At 39.7% G+C, this 14,748-nt stretch overlaps 2 protein-coding genes across 3 annotated transcripts; one reads left to right on the plus strand and one right to left on the minus strand.

Annotated features, from left to right (window-relative positions):
* Window positions 1-122: 122 nt before the first annotated feature.
* Window positions 123-6,148, minus strand: gclm (glutamate-cysteine ligase, modifier subunit). The gene is made up of 7 exons (XM_088312263.1): window positions 5,786-6,148; window positions 4,685-4,747; window positions 3,213-3,297; window positions 2,979-3,035; window positions 2,697-2,899; window positions 2,468-2,582; window positions 123-1,313 (listed from the first exon to the last, which is right to left on the minus strand). Exons 1-7 carry the CDS (start codon window positions 5,918-5,920, stop codon window positions 1,144-1,146), a joined length of 828 nt encoding a protein of 275 aa, XP_088168389.1. The 5' UTR covers window positions 5,921-6,148; the 3' UTR covers window positions 123-1,143.
* Window positions 6,149-8,246: 2,098 nt separating this feature from the next.
* On the plus strand, window positions 8,247-11,814 carry ccl25b (chemokine (C-C motif) ligand 25b). Of its 2 annotated transcripts, none has more exons than XM_088312429.1 (5): window positions 8,247-8,366; window positions 8,576-8,660; window positions 10,404-10,521; window positions 10,692-10,812; window positions 11,372-11,814. In XM_088312429.1, exons 2-4 carry the CDS (start codon window positions 8,600-8,602, stop codon window positions 10,810-10,812), a joined length of 300 nt encoding a protein of 99 aa, XP_088168555.1. In that variant the 5' UTR covers window positions 8,247-8,366; window positions 8,576-8,599; the 3' UTR covers window positions 11,372-11,814. The 2 variants fall into 2 exon arrangements, with proteins under 2 accessions (XP_088168555.1, XP_088168556.1); XM_088312430.1 differs by having other exon boundaries at window positions 11,375-11,814.
* Window positions 11,815-14,748: the final 2,934 nt, after the last annotated feature.

A 14,748-nucleotide genomic window follows, 5' to 3' on the forward strand; every position in this document is an offset into this window, starting at 1 on the left:
AAACTCCACACAGGAACACAGGAAGGCCAGAACCGGAATCGAACCAACCAACTCTGCACTGTGAGACCTTTGTTGTACGCAAGCATCCAATCTTTAAAACAAATTAAACGAACACCGACAGGTCTTTTATATACATTTTAATAAAGACAATTTGTACAAACAAATGACAGTACGGGTGATGTTTCTAGTACAGTAGTTATATTTTCAAGCAATTTACTGGTTCAAGAAAGTTTTAAGTCATAAATAAAAATGCCCTATAAAAGATATAATTTCCATACATCTAATTAAAATAAAACAGGTCACGTGAGGCTCAACTTAACCTCAAAATATTACATTAATCTCATGCCAAATCAGAGTTAGCGCCTTATAAATGAGGAATGCAAATTAATCTAAAAAAAATCTAAATATTGAATTAATATAAATTTAAGCCATTTCTATTTCACAAAATACAAACGATTGTAGGAAAAATAAACATTTTCTTTTACAGACTATTCTGAATATAACGAGAGCTTGATGATTCAAGCAGAATTGAGGACAAGATGAGGCACTTCACATTTGAAGAAGGTTCAGGAAAGCGACAAGTCACAAGGCAATAATGAGTCACCTAAACCACCTTTGACAGAACGATTTGCTGTACAAGATCTCATGGTGACACCAACCAAACAATTTGATATACAGTAGCTGCATCTTCCCCGTTATGTACCATAAAATCCTATGACGTGTTAGCATAGATGGCTGGTGTTAGAGGTATGTTTTGTGTCAAACCGTATAGCCATGCGCACAACGCATATCACTGGAAAAAGGCAATCAATATTAGTTCAGGATATTGGGCTAATTGGGTAAAAAAAAAAAAAAAAAGGTGAAGCTAAAACACCATCACCTTGACAGCAAAACTCACAATGCTCAATATAACATATTTGAGAGTCGTGCCTCTATGTTTGCCTCCCTCAAAATGATTCAGCTTAAAAGTGCGGATCTCACATGAAAACACTCATGACGAATCTCTGAGAATCTCAGTAAATGTGTGACGAGCAAAGTTCCAGTTGATTAGCAGCCTCCATGTTTGCAGAGCTGTTACTTTGCATCTGGTGGTGAATGGAAAACATGAAAAATGGCTTCATCCCCCGCTTATCCCGTGTCCCGCTAGAGTTCGGCCTTCCTGGCACTGAACAGGTAGCCCATGGCCTTGATGATGCCGCGGCTCTTGACAATGATGGAATAGCGCAGGAGCCACTCCAGCCTCCAGTCGGCGGCGCTCACGTGCTGCGTTGCCTCCTGCATTGCCTCCCGGAAGGTGGCAGCTGATATCAACTCTGCATGGAAATGAGTGCGTGTGAGCATTAGCTTCTAAATTTAACACACCTGCTCCTCATTCACACCTGAGACATGCTACACGAATGAGTCACGTGGCTAATTTAGCCATATGGAGAGTTTCACATTCATTTTGTGGTTACAGCAAATGTATGCTGTTTTACAAACGGTGCAATATGGATGTTGACTATCGCAATTTCAATACTATCGCTATATTTAACATGTACCTAAAGTAACATGTCTTTTTTTTTTAATCTAATGAAAGAAGTACATTTTATCATGCCGCAAATTTAGCAGGCTCAATGTGTTCTTAGCTAATTAATTGTAAATTCCCCAAGACAACCATTGGCTGGTGATAGACATTTAAGTTTGCATCGGACTGGTTAAATTCATCAGATTCTTTGCAATATGCACAAGCCATTATCGCAATATCGAAGGTTTTTTTCAATGCATTGTGCAACCCTTGTTTTGTGTTCAAATAAGATTGAGCAGAATTTACACTTTGTGCATTTGCCAGTCAACAGATTCAAGATCATTTCCGCATACTGTGAATACTTCTTGTGACACCTTGAGATTTTTAACATGTATACTACGTGCCTTGGGTGGCTCAATGAAGATTTCCATATGGTATGGAATCAATCCCCCGCCCCTTAAAATTCTTCAACTACGACATTTAATATTGAGCCCAGGTTTCCAATGATCATCCTCAGATGTTTCTTCAGTCCACATGTTAGTTCAGCTGATGGGACATGATTTGGACAGGCACACACCTGTTTATACAACCCCTGGAAAAAAAAATAATTCCACACGTTTTTTTGCCCCTCATAATTCAGCAATTACATATTTTTCCCTCAACATACTCTAAAAAAAAAAACATTGTGACTGACTACAACAAATTTCACTCCCTGATTTTTTTTAGTGTTTCTTGAAGCCAGAAGGGGAGCATTTTGAATATGGTTTTGTGGAGCATTGTTATTTGCCTTTTTTCTCTGAAATCCAACATTTCAATATTCATCCTCCAAGAGTGGCGGTTGCATAATTTCATACATTTTGGTTGTAAGGCTCGAACATAAAATGTGAAAAATTTTAAGTGCGTGTATATTTTACATTATCACCATGGTAGAAGAAACAAAACAGGTGATTTTTTTCTATTCACCCGTGGGATCGTTGTGTGTAAGCAGTTGGATGTCAAACTCTTTGGCGAAGGCGGTCAGCTCAGGGGGCATCACGCAGCAGGATGCTAGGTTCACTTGGTTGCTGCTGGGCTTGACCTGGATAACAACGAGGCACTCGCTCGCTTTAATGCACCAACCATAAGCTTTGTTCACACATAAAGGGGACATATTTAGGACTTTCTTTTCCCATCCATCCCATTTGCAACAGACCTGAGCCCAGTTGTAGAGCTGTTCCAGCAGGTCCTTGTCCAGGTCGGAGGTGCCGATGGCGGCGATCCTCTGGCTACGGACGAGCGCCTCCAGCTCCTCCCATGCTGGCTGAAGGGGCGCCAACATTTGGACGTCGCCGCCCAGGAGCGTTCGCGGCGCTATGATAACCGAGTCCAGCTGTGACACGGCTAGCGTCTGGCAGCCTGGAGACGAAAGATGCGGTCAGTGAGTAACGCCGTCATTTTACACAGGCATTCATTGATAAATACTGCGCCGTCTTACCCATCTCCACTGCATCTCTGATGGACGACTGACCCGACTCAAAGAGGAACAGCTTGGCTGCCAAAACAAAGCAATCATTCTGATGTTGCACGAGGGTAGGCTGCCACTCAAGTTAACGCCATTGTTAAGGAAATGTGGTTTTAAATTTGGGACAATCCACTTGAAGATGTTTTAAGATAATAAGAACAAAAGTCATGCAGAAGATTAAATCAGAAGAGTGATCAAGGTACAAACCTGACACCTTAAGCTCCTCCCTCTCCTCAGGTATGACAGCATATGAGGCCTGGGGAATGTTACAGTCCAATGTGTCTGGTAAATTCTAAAAAAATAAATACATAAATAAATAAATAAGGGGAACGTTTGCTTCCTTCAGGCGGTTCAGCTTGCAGAGTGACTCTCGACCTTTTCAGGCATTCAGAACAGAACAAATACTCTCCCATTTAATGTTAACGAGTTCATGAGGGTTTCAGGTTCCATTGCTTTGTTGTTTCATTAAGCCACGAGAAGCTGTGCGGACTTACGCAGACGTCACATGTTATTTTTCTGGATAGAAAAAGTCTACACACCCCTGTTGAAATGCCAGGTTTGTGTGATCCTAAAAAAGGTAACTTTTCCCACCAATAATGCCATCGACAACGTACTTGCACTGAATGGAACTATTCATAATTCCGTCCACCTTGACAGAGGCCCCAGTTCCACAGAAGAAAAACATGGCTGCTGCCGGGCGTGACGGCCACGACCGGCCTGGAAATACAATTACCGTTCGGGAAAATATGTGAATTTTGCTCCCATTGTGGTAAAATTCTCAACCCAGCCACATTTCCCAGTTATACGACGATGTGTGTTGTGTACACTTGCAATAGCCTACGTTTTTTATTCCCCTCAATCAAATCGTGCTAGTGATAGATCCCATTAATTATAGAAATGGTTAGGAATTTAGTGGTTCCTCCAACTAATTATTTAATATCATAAAAACCTGCCAACTGAACAGTGGTGCGTATCTACTGTAATTGCCAAAGAACCCACTTGAGTCAAGCTTTCCTTTGCTCATATTTCCTTGCATGCGCTCCACATTTCTAACGATATACATACGACTCGTCTAACCTCCTCTTATTGCCATTTGACTCCAGTGGATATCGTTATTGAAGCAGATGAGCCGAGCTCAGCATAGCCAAAGTTGAGGTAAGTGACACCCACCCCAAACGAAGTATCACTCACGACGCTTCTTTGTTCCTTTTCTTGGGTTGCACTATAATAAGTACGGCAATGAAATGATCGCCGTTTCATGTCCTCATCTCAAACCGCCCCCATTAATCCCAACAGACAAACGAGACTTTTGGAATGGCGCCTCAGATGACTATCCAGTATTGCATGAACATTGGCCATGACAGCTTCTTTTCAGGACGCCCAAAGGCAACGTTTGAAGTGTATCGCCGCAGTTGTTCTGTCGGAATCCTGCCGTCTGACTGTGCTGAGTCTCACCCCATAGGGCAAATACAGACAGCTAGTTTTTCTGGTCTGCAATTGAAATAGTATGCTTCCTCCCTAGGCAGATGCTTAACACATCCTAAAGGAAACTAAAAATGCTCATCGTGCATTTCTCAGATATTGCATCACATTTTTCCTACATTTAGTACGCTAAAATATCCCTGAAATGAAAAAGCTAACCTCAGCCCTGATGGAACAAGTCCAAATGGTCAGCTCACCTCAGTCGGTGCTTCTATTGTGGATAACCAGCTGCTCAGCGTAGCCTGAATGCATTCTTGAAGCTGAAAAAGACAAACACGCACATGTTTCATGCACAGCCAAATTTCCATAAACCCGATTCCAAGAAGGCTTCCTGACATGTGATGTGGAGATTTTTACAGTCGACTGCTCCAAATGCAACAATTGGATTACATGATTCACTTCACTTACGTGAACATGTACTGTAAAGCATAACTAGTGGATGGACATCAAAAATGTTGCGTCATCCAATTTACCATTTGTCACTTTTAACCGCTTCTTGGTAGCACAAAGGGCCAGGGAGTGTGGAGGCCAGCTGCATGAAGAATGTAACACGTGGAAGGAGTGGTTATAAATCATTACTCACAGTCAATGCTGTATAACAGTTATGGTTAGTGTTTGGGTTTCAAATGACAGTTTATAGTCAGAGATAGGGTTGAGGTTTTGAGCTAGGGTCAGGGTTTCAAACAAAGATGATCTAGGGGTTATGAAGATTATTTCATGGTAGAGAAGAGGCTACTGCGATGCAGGTTTTCCAGTAGAACAAGAGTTTATATTACACCATATGGAAAGCGCTTTGTTACAACTCCAGCTGTTGTGAAATGCGCTATATGAATACAGTTGTATTGTATTGTAAAGCAGCAGTATTGTTAATTAACTTATATAATCTTGGTCAGTGCATCAGATCGTTCATATTTCTGTTTACTATTTATCAGGGGTCAGCAACCTGCTGCCCACATGAGTAGTGGGCCGGCACTAAAAATAGCATAGTGATAAGACATTGCGATTTCCTGGGTATGGCGTCGAAGGGATGATTCGAAAATGTAAATACTTGCGGATTTATATATATCAGAAGTGGAGACAAGTCAAACATGCAGCATTCTTCATTCAACTGTTAAAAAACAAACACGGTGAATGGAAGGAGCGCCGTGTTATGAGCGACACTTCGTCCTCTTTAGGAAATGTTGACATAATTCTCAACGTCGGGCTTATTTCAACACCTGCACCGTGAGATACTTCAACACTAGCCTCGCTCGTTCACACGATCGATCGATCAATGGTTTAATAAAGGGGGTGGTTACCTCCTCGCCGGGCGAGCTGGGACACTTCTTCTTCAGGCGAGTACTGTTAACTAAATTCCCCGTGTGCAGCCTCAGAGTCTTAGCGTGACTCAGCAGGCTTCTCTTCGCCTCTACGTTTGTGTTGTGAGGATCCATGTGAGCCGTCTTCTGTCGGGAGGGAGAAAGCGTCCGACGCGACGAAACGTGGCAACACGGAACAGCCGCCTACCTTTCACTATTTATATGAGCGCACCTAATGAGAAGCGACCAATAGAATCGACGCGTGAGTAATACAATGGCAATGAAGCTGAGTCAGTGTGACTTGCAGCTCCGGTTGCCTGTTACACAGTTATGGAGGACGGAGGTTAAAGCCGGTGATAGGGCACGCCCACCGGAAGTGGAGCCAAATAAAGATAAAGATAAAGACGTCATACAGAAGTTGCTTTTAAATTACTCTTTTCAGACCCCAAATGTGATGTTTATACGTTTAAATATTTTACTTTTTTTCCATTAACGTTTTCAAAAACGTTAAAAAAGTACTTTAATTCCTCTATTCTCGCGAGACATACCGGAAGCGGAAAAATCGCAGCAGCAGTAGCCCGCCTTTTTATGAATAACGTAACCTGATTAGTACGTCAAAACGTGTGTTCGTGGCGTTCAGGCGTTCGTCGTTCTCCACCTACGTACGACGTTTCGACGATAGGAACACCGCGCAAACTGACTCGCCCCTTATTTGTTTGTTTGTTTGTGTGTTTTTATATTTATGTACTAAAAGTGTTTTTCATACAAGTATTCTTCAGTGTGAAGTAACGAAGTACAAATACGTTACTCTAAGTTGATTTTTCAGTACTGGTCTACATTACTTACAGATAAATAAATTTGTATTGTATTGTATTTTTTCGACGACTGTTTATTTTTGCTATGTTTATTTTTATTTTTGGGAAGCGATAGCCGTCTAGTTTTACTCCTTCTTTTCACCAAATAGGCTCGTTTAGTCTTTTTACGCAAGTCTGTATTTCTATAAAAGTACATATTCTTACGAGTACTGCGCAAAACCCGAAGATGTATGTATAAAACAATGTAATGTTTAAATAAACACTTATATGTTAATTGCCGTCCAACCCAATCAAATAAACATGTATATATAAACAACAGGTTGACCAACATCTCCAGTTTGATAGATGATCATTTTAAAACCAAATTTGATATATCACCGACAGAAGTTAATAACTTGGACTCAGAATGATTGACTATTGTTCTACTCCACTACAAAGTAATCTATATTTTGTTAAATATCGTCAAATAACACACACATTTAAAAAGGAAATTTTTTGAGAGGCTACAATCCCTTTTTAGAAGCTATTGCTGTGTACATGTCCTGTGCTATTTTGTCTAAAAGTGTTGGAAAGCAGTGCTCCAAGTGACCAGCAGATGTCCCTCGTGCGTTTGAGTGATAACAGTTGAGTAGTCAAAGCCAGTAAGGTTTTTTTTTTCCTGCCGGCCTAAACACTATCAGAAGTTGAATCTAAAGTCTAATATTTGTTCCAGGAAACTGTATGTCGGTATTCCCAACAGTGTGTTTATTTGACTTGGCTGCACTGCTTCCAATATGTGTATATGGACGTTAGAGGTTCTTTTTTTTTGTCCAATCTGATTTTCACCACTATGTGCTACCAATTTTGTCAATTTACTCTGCCCGGGGCCTTCAGAATCAAATGTTGGCCTTTAACTTGTTAACAATGGGAATGTTTCAGTAATCAATCCGATTACCAATTTCACAATCAGGTCAGCATTTGTCCTTCCTCTGATTGTTTGGTCATATCGAAACTTTTCCAACTAAGAAAACACACATAACATAATAAAACGTTACAAGATAAATATGGCTTTGGCAGTGCTCCAGATGATGTGCGTAGCAAATTTGTGTACTGTTCCATTGAGTTTTTGCATGTTATTGATGCTGGATTAAATCCCCAGGCCGCAAATGCAAGGCCCACTACTGGCTAAAACAGATTTCAAATGAGCACTCACCAAATATATGATTACATAACAAAAATGACAATCCATAAACCCCCATCCTGGATTTGGCTGGTTAAAACTCTAACATTTTTGACGGATTATTACATTTATAACTCCAACCACGTCAGCAGTTCTTGTGAACATCTGGCTTCGATCAGTTCTTTGCAGGGGACTAAGTGACCAGCAGTTCAAGATGTTTCTCTTTTCCCTACATAATGCATGTCAAGTTGCATTAAATACCAATTTACAACACTTGAAACTTGATAGGAAGCCAAAGACAGCGGCTCCACCTCCATACTGTTTGCTGACCAAAGAAACTTTGTCCCAGCAAAGCCAATTACTATTGCACAACATGTTCAACTACGCATTTGCAAAAGTGGCTGCTGCTTAGAGGAGGAGTGGCGAAGGATTATTTTTGTGTGTGTGTGTGTGTGTCCACCAGGCTGAAGAGAGGCGGGGGGCGGGGGGGGTTTACAATTCATATGTGCACAATAAGAGTGCAAATCCCCAACACGGCATTGCAGTTATCTCACAAGAGTTGAGAAGCAGGCCACCTTTGTGTGAAGCGCCGATTGACAATCAGCAGGTACGTTCCTCAAATTGTGAATTGATGCGCAACACAAATGCCTGAATTTGCATGCAACACAATGGAAACCTGAGAAGAAATGAATAATTTTAATAAGGATTATTATTGTTCTTAATTATCAGGGTTTGTTCTTGAGAAGTAGCATTTTTTTTAAAAATAATCTTTTCTTTTTTTTTTTTAATCCAACCTTGTCTTTTATTGGGACACAGCCAAGCAGAACAGCGTCAGCAGACATGAAATTCCAAGCTCTTTTGTTCCTGGTGCTCATCTGTACCACCGTGTGTGTGGCACAAGGTTAGTGCAAGCACGGGCGACGCTCAAGTGCGTGCGTGGGGTTCAAAGACAAAAGGCTTTATTGGCGGGCAGATGCAGCACTGAGAACAATTAAATGCTTTGTTCAGCACCACTTGTTGATCATAACACCAGTTGACGTTGGCAGTTATTTACCGATTTTGTTTTAGTTGAAGCTCTCCTGACACTGTAGCTGTTTTCTGTAATCCACATTCTTCTGGGAAATGTCGTCAGGCTTTAATGTGAGTTTACGGTGCTCATTAGGATTTAAATGTGTTCAAACGTTAACTCATTCACTACCAGCCTAGTAAAAAAAAAAAAAGGAACTTTGACGTCTTTATCCGTCAATGGTAGTAAATGAGCTTGTTTCCAAAGAGAGATAAAAAAAAAAAGTGCCATTCACTGTGTACAGGCTACTATTTATTGTTGTTCCAACAGACCCAATGACTTATTTAATATTTTATGTTTAATGTTTTAAATGAAAGTAATTTTCTTTTTTTGATGATGCGTCACAGCTGTTAGTTTCACTTTCTAATGACACACTTTCAACAAATGTGACTGGCAGGACATGTGCATGTAATCATAAAGCAAATCAAGATCATGTCATTTTTCATTTGAGCGGATGTTTTTATTTGAATATTTTATTACATTCACCGGAATTTGGGAACTTTAAATTTCATTGTCACATGCTTCGCACCGTTGCATGCATGTGTTACAGAATATGAATCATATTGCATTGTTTTTTTGTTTGTTTTAGATTTTAAATCGCTCTTTTTTTTCCCCCTCAAAAATAATACTAGCGGTTCGCATGTTTGCTTCGCAGTTAACGGGTTTGAGGTTTGAATCTCAGTTGAGGCCCTCTTGTATGGAGATTGTTAAACATTTATGTTAGGTTCATCAAAGACTAAATTGTCCATAAGTGTGAATATGAGCATGAATGCTTGTCTTTATGTGCCCTGCGTTTGGTTGGCGACCAATCCAGGGTGGGCCCAGACTCTCATCCAAAGTCAGCCGGAATAGGCTCCAGCTCACCCGTGATGAGAGAATGGAAAGAATCTAAATCAGGGGCCACCATTTTTTTTTTTAAAACAACTACTTCTTAAGTACTGATTATTGCAAAGGGCTACAAGTTTTTTATGTTGATGTAAAAAAAAAAAGTGCTCAAATTACCTTTAATTTATGTTATTAATAGCACTGGTTGACGAATTTAGAATAATTTTTTTTCTAGATGAATTTTTTGTTGTTTTTCCCGCAAACCAGATTTTTATTGAAATAAATATATACATAAATAAATACATAAACATTTCTGTTTGAAGGGTGACGTTCATCAAATTGTGGACTTTTTTTAAAGGTCATTCTTTAAAACAAAAATTGAAAAATTCTCAAGAACCTGATTTGTTAGAAAAACAATAAAAAAAATCACTTCTACCGCACTCCCAGGAAATCACCATGTCCCATCCTTGGTAAAACATGCATGTAAAATGGTTTACCATTAAAACATATCAAGCTTATTTTTATAATTAATAAACAAACCATTCCGTCTTGATTGTAAATATTTTCTAATATTATCATTTACAATCAATCACTTAGCAAATATGTACCCAAGACGTTACCAGGCTCGTTTAGAATGATGCAAAAAAAGATTATCTGATCATCTCCACCAGTGCTGCACGCTGTTAGACGTTTTCTCTCCAGCGAGGCTGATTCTACTTCCGTGTGACCTTGACCTTGACCTTCCCTGCGCAGGTTCTTACGGTAACTGCTGCCTGGGCTATGTGCGCGGCATGAGGGCGAAGGCAAAGAAAAACATTGAGAGCTACAGGATGCAGGAAACAGATGGCGATTGCAACATCTCTGCAGTTGTGTGAGTCCTTAAGCTCATTGTTTTGATTTCAGCCACGACTCATAATGATCTGGCAACAAGAAATGGAAAACCAAATGACCTTCTTGATGAGGAATGATTCAAATGTTGGAAGATGCTGATGTTTCTTTGTGTGTGTGTGTGTGTGTGTGTGTGCGCGTGCCTGTCGGCAGGTTTACCATCAAGATGAAGCCTGGACGAAAGACGCAGCGCACCGTCTGCGCCGACCCGCAACAAATTTGGGTGCAGGAGTTGAAAGAGGTCGTGAGGTTGAGAATGATGCTTCAGAATTAGGTAGAGGTCCAGCTTGCTGCTGTGGCGCCTTGAGATACGAGTTTCATTTGTTCCGTGAACACGCTTGTCACTTGAAACACTTTGTATCTCAAATCATTTTTCTCCACTCAAATAAATGGAAATGCCATTAATCCATTGCAGCCTCTGCAAAAAAAATCAATAAGAAAAATAGCACTCCACAGTATTGACATAATTCATTAGAATGTAAAAAAATGAAACTGTTTTTGCTACATTTTTTCGCGACAAGTGTGGAGACAGTCACAATTTATTAATTAATTTATTAATTAATTTATTTGCACAAAGACAAAAAAAGTCTTTCAGAATAAATATAATTTAAGTTACTTCGCCATCTGTGTCCCAATATCGAATGATGGGTGAAGAGACCGTGACACAGTTAGCAACTTAGCACATCCGTAGCATTTCTCATGATGCGTTAGCATTAAGTCAGAAGGCAAAAAACTCGCAAATTGGCTCACTCGTATCTTAAGGCACCACTGTACTTGAAAAATAGCGTGAATTTCCTAAAAACTCAACTCATTGTGAAACTTTTTGTGTCCAGAAGAACAGCAAGAAGAAAAGAATGGCACTCAAGGGGCTCGGGAGAGCGTCATCATAAAGCACATGGATCGCATTAGGCGCTTGTAAATTTGCCTCTTCCTGTCCTGTCACTGACGAAGAATGTAATTCACACTTACAACATTCCATGTCTTCTGTTTCGGACACCGGCAGCACACGGCGACAATTTCAAATGATTTGTTCTCTTTTTATGTTACTGATGTTTAAAGGCCTGCAAGCAATGAGCCACTTTTGGGCAGCTTTGGATTGTGGTTGTACACTTCCAGTGAATTTGGATCTGATGAATGAGCTTTTAGCCGGAAATGACGCAAGAAATTGGCAAAAGGCATTGTGTTCAGAAATTAAATGTCCATTATTTGTGTCCAAAATTATTCATACTCGTTTTTTTTTTTTTTTTTATAAATATACATCCAATGTTGAAAATCACATTGAAACTTGCAAAATTCCATCATTTAGCGGCAGTCTGGAGGCCTGTATAAGCTTTTTTTTTTTTTAAAGGTTAAAAAAGACTTTTTTTAATCTAATCGTAAAATGTCATAAACGTATAATAATGTATCATATGTGTTTATATATTTTTTTTGTTTTCAGTGTGGCTCAAATAGCATTTGGTAAAAAAAAAAAAATACACATTCTACAAAAGTAAATAAATAATTTAAAAAATATCACTAAAACAATCTGGTCAGGGAATGAATCATTTTGGACTTAACATTATGTACAGGGCGTGTGTGTGTGTGCATTTATTGTGTATGTGAGACACAGATTTTTGTATTTTTGTAATAACGCTTATTAAATGAGAAGAATGGAATAAAAATAAATCTTTTTTTTAAATTTAAAAACACAATCAGTGATTCTCACTTATCTTAATTAATTTGCGTGAATTTGTGTGAAACCAGACCAAAATGAGACTACGTTTGTCAATGATGATTAAATTCCCTATCAAGTTGAGAGGCCTGCTGGGTCACGTTGAGCTTAGCTTTCCCCTGATTGTTGGCACGACTTGCGTAAATAGTACAAGTTTTCCCAAAAAACACAACCTTGGACATTCATCCAAAGGACCTCCGGTGGTCTACCCAATCTGCTTTTCATTAGAAGTAAGCGCGGCAGAGGATCGACCCCAAGGTTAAAGACGCGGCTGTGCGGGTAATATTTCATAACTATGCAGCTAATGGGATGTGACAACGTGTCCTTACAAGAAACCCAGTCTGCCGTTAGCTCTTTTTTCCCATTATTTGGCAACAGATGGATTGCGAAACAAGAAAAAGCAAGTAGCATGCCAGGGATGTCAAAACCTATAAGTGCTAAGAAAAGCACAGGGACTTTTAAAAAATTGTCTCTACTCTGTGAAACAACAAAAAAAAAAAACAACAACGATGTTTTTAAAGTGTCATGTGAGCTATTGGCTGGACTGTATGCCCTGTCAAGTGAAAACAGGCTGTCCAAGCAGGATGCAAAGCAGTCCATGATATCCAAACTTTAATTTACACGAAATGATGCTCATTTTAGTTGACTGAAAAGTACATTAATTATCGTAGCCGCAGTCATTATCATCGATGTGGGCCAACAATACCAAAACACACGAGGGATTTATACTTTATTCTTCACTGAGAAGCCAAAAAAAAAAAAGTCAGTCTACTTTATTCCATGGGCTTCAACATCTTCAAAAACTGTGGCAGAATATCCACCAAGAAGGAGAGGTCTGATCATTGAGCGCTCTGTAAATGAGTGACTGAATCTCAAAACGAACAGTGAGCTGGTGAAAGGGAAGTACCTGAAGCTATAGGATCTGGACAAAAGTCTTTGAGGTGGCATTTGAATTGACAAAATGGAATAAAGTTTTGTTGAGACAGATGAAGAGAATTAATACTTCAGTTTTCGCCGCATTCAACTGCCAGTCATTAATTGCAGCCACACAGTGCGCTTGTCTAATTTGCACGATATGGGTTAAAAGAAACAAAATCTTTAGGTCATCTGGTCATGCGGTATGAAATGAAGTACAATTTGATGACACGCCTCAAAGAGGAAACCGAGCGCACAAAGGAAGAACCCTAAGATTGATCCTTGAGGAACACCGCAGGAAAGTGAGTTTTGGCAAGAGCCAAAAGAAAAGACAGTTTGAGAGGATATGAAACCGTTAAAGGCAGTTTCAGGATGACAACCCATTCCCTCAGCCTGTCCATGACCAGCATCAACGAGATACTGAGATAAACGATTTCTGTGGAATATAAATGACGATAACATCTGTACAATATGATGACGAACTGGCTTGCAACATCCATCCATAACATTTCTAAATGAGTTATCCTTGTGGGGTCGCAGGTTGGCTGGAACTGGAAAGCCACCAACAGTGAGTAAAGAATTGATCATTAAGAGTAACAATGGACAAACGGTGCCGAGGATGTTTTTCTAACAGAATCGTTGGCAACATATTTAATGGACTTAGTGTGATCTTCATTGTACGCACGAGATCTGCTAATTCGGGACGGGAAACGAGAGACTAACGACTTGAACAATGGTAAACTGCTGCTCAACAGGATCCAGAAAGGAGAAATTGGATGAAAGCGTTGGTATTATTGACACTTGTGACCTGTTCACAAAAGACAATAGACCATGACTGCAATTCTTCTCAAAGGATACTAGTTGAGCATGCAATTTTATTTGTACAGCGGTCCCTGAAGATAAAAGTTTAATTCGATCGATGACCACACATTAACCAAAAACATCCGTATCTGAAATCATCTTTCCCAAATGAAATGAATGAAAATGTCATGAATCCATTTCAGCTAACGGTATTGTATGTGATAAATAATTTCACATATTTTTTAATGTGAAGACACCGATCATGTTTATCATTTCGCAAAATCATTAAGAAACAGATAAATATCAATACCCATCCATCCTCATGCAACACTTTCACAATAATGACTTGATTCCAAGAAAATCACAATGTCCCATCACGAGTGAGCTATTTTTAAAAACAGGCCCACGGGCTTCTCATGTGGTCCTCGGGGTTACCTGGTGCCCACAGGCGCTACTTTGGATTGTATTCACTCGCCCATCTATGGCATTTTGCATTACTTGCTAGCATTAAGCTAAATGAATACATCTCTGCATTATCTTACCCTGACAAAACTGAAATAAAGCCCAAATAATGAATATACGGTCTTTCATGGTTCACATCAAGGATTATATAAGAAACAGAATGTCCTGCAGCTAAGGCTTAATAAGTGAAAGTTGCCACGATAGGGCTGATTATGTCACAAACGGTCGGACTTGTCAGATCTGGCAGCAATCGTTCGCTACTCATTGACACTTAGCTTCCTTGAAAGATACTTGGCTCATGACGCACATACAAACGTAGCC

Source organism: Idiotropiscis lumnitzeri, chromosome 13, assembly GCF_059441095.1.
Source record: "Idiotropiscis lumnitzeri isolate Australia: NSW breed Sydney's pygmy pipehorse chromosome 13, RoL_Ilum_1.0, whole genome shotgun sequence".
NCBI classification, from domain to species: Eukaryota; Metazoa; Chordata; class Actinopteri; order Syngnathiformes; family Syngnathidae; genus Idiotropiscis; species Idiotropiscis lumnitzeri.

Excerpts from the sequence above, each read along its gene's own strand:
- gclm (XM_088312263.1), bottom strand. The coding sequence starts at position 5,920 with ATGGATCCTCACAACACAAACGTAGAGGCGAAGAGAAGCCTGCTGAGT. Across the intron at positions 4,748-5,785 it reads CCAGCTCGCCCGGCGAGGAG|CTTCAAGAATGCATTCAGGC; the intron begins GTAACCACCCCC and ends TGTCTTTTTCAG. Across the intron at positions 2,583-2,696 it reads AGCTCTACAACTGGGCTCAG|GTCAAGCCCAGCAGCAACCA; the intron begins GTCTGTTGCAAA and ends GTTGTTATCCAG.
- ccl25b (XM_088312429.1), top strand. The coding sequence starts at position 8,600 with ATGAAATTCCAAGCTCTTTTGTTCCTGGTGCTCATCTGTACCACCGTG. Across the intron at positions 8,661-10,403 it reads CACCGTGTGTGTGGCACAAG|GTTCTTACGGTAACTGCTGC; the intron begins GTTAGTGCAAGC and ends TTCCCTGCGCAG. Across the intron at positions 10,522-10,691 it reads TGCAACATCTCTGCAGTTGT|GTTTACCATCAAGATGAAGC; the intron begins GTGAGTCCTTAA and ends GCCTGTCGGCAG.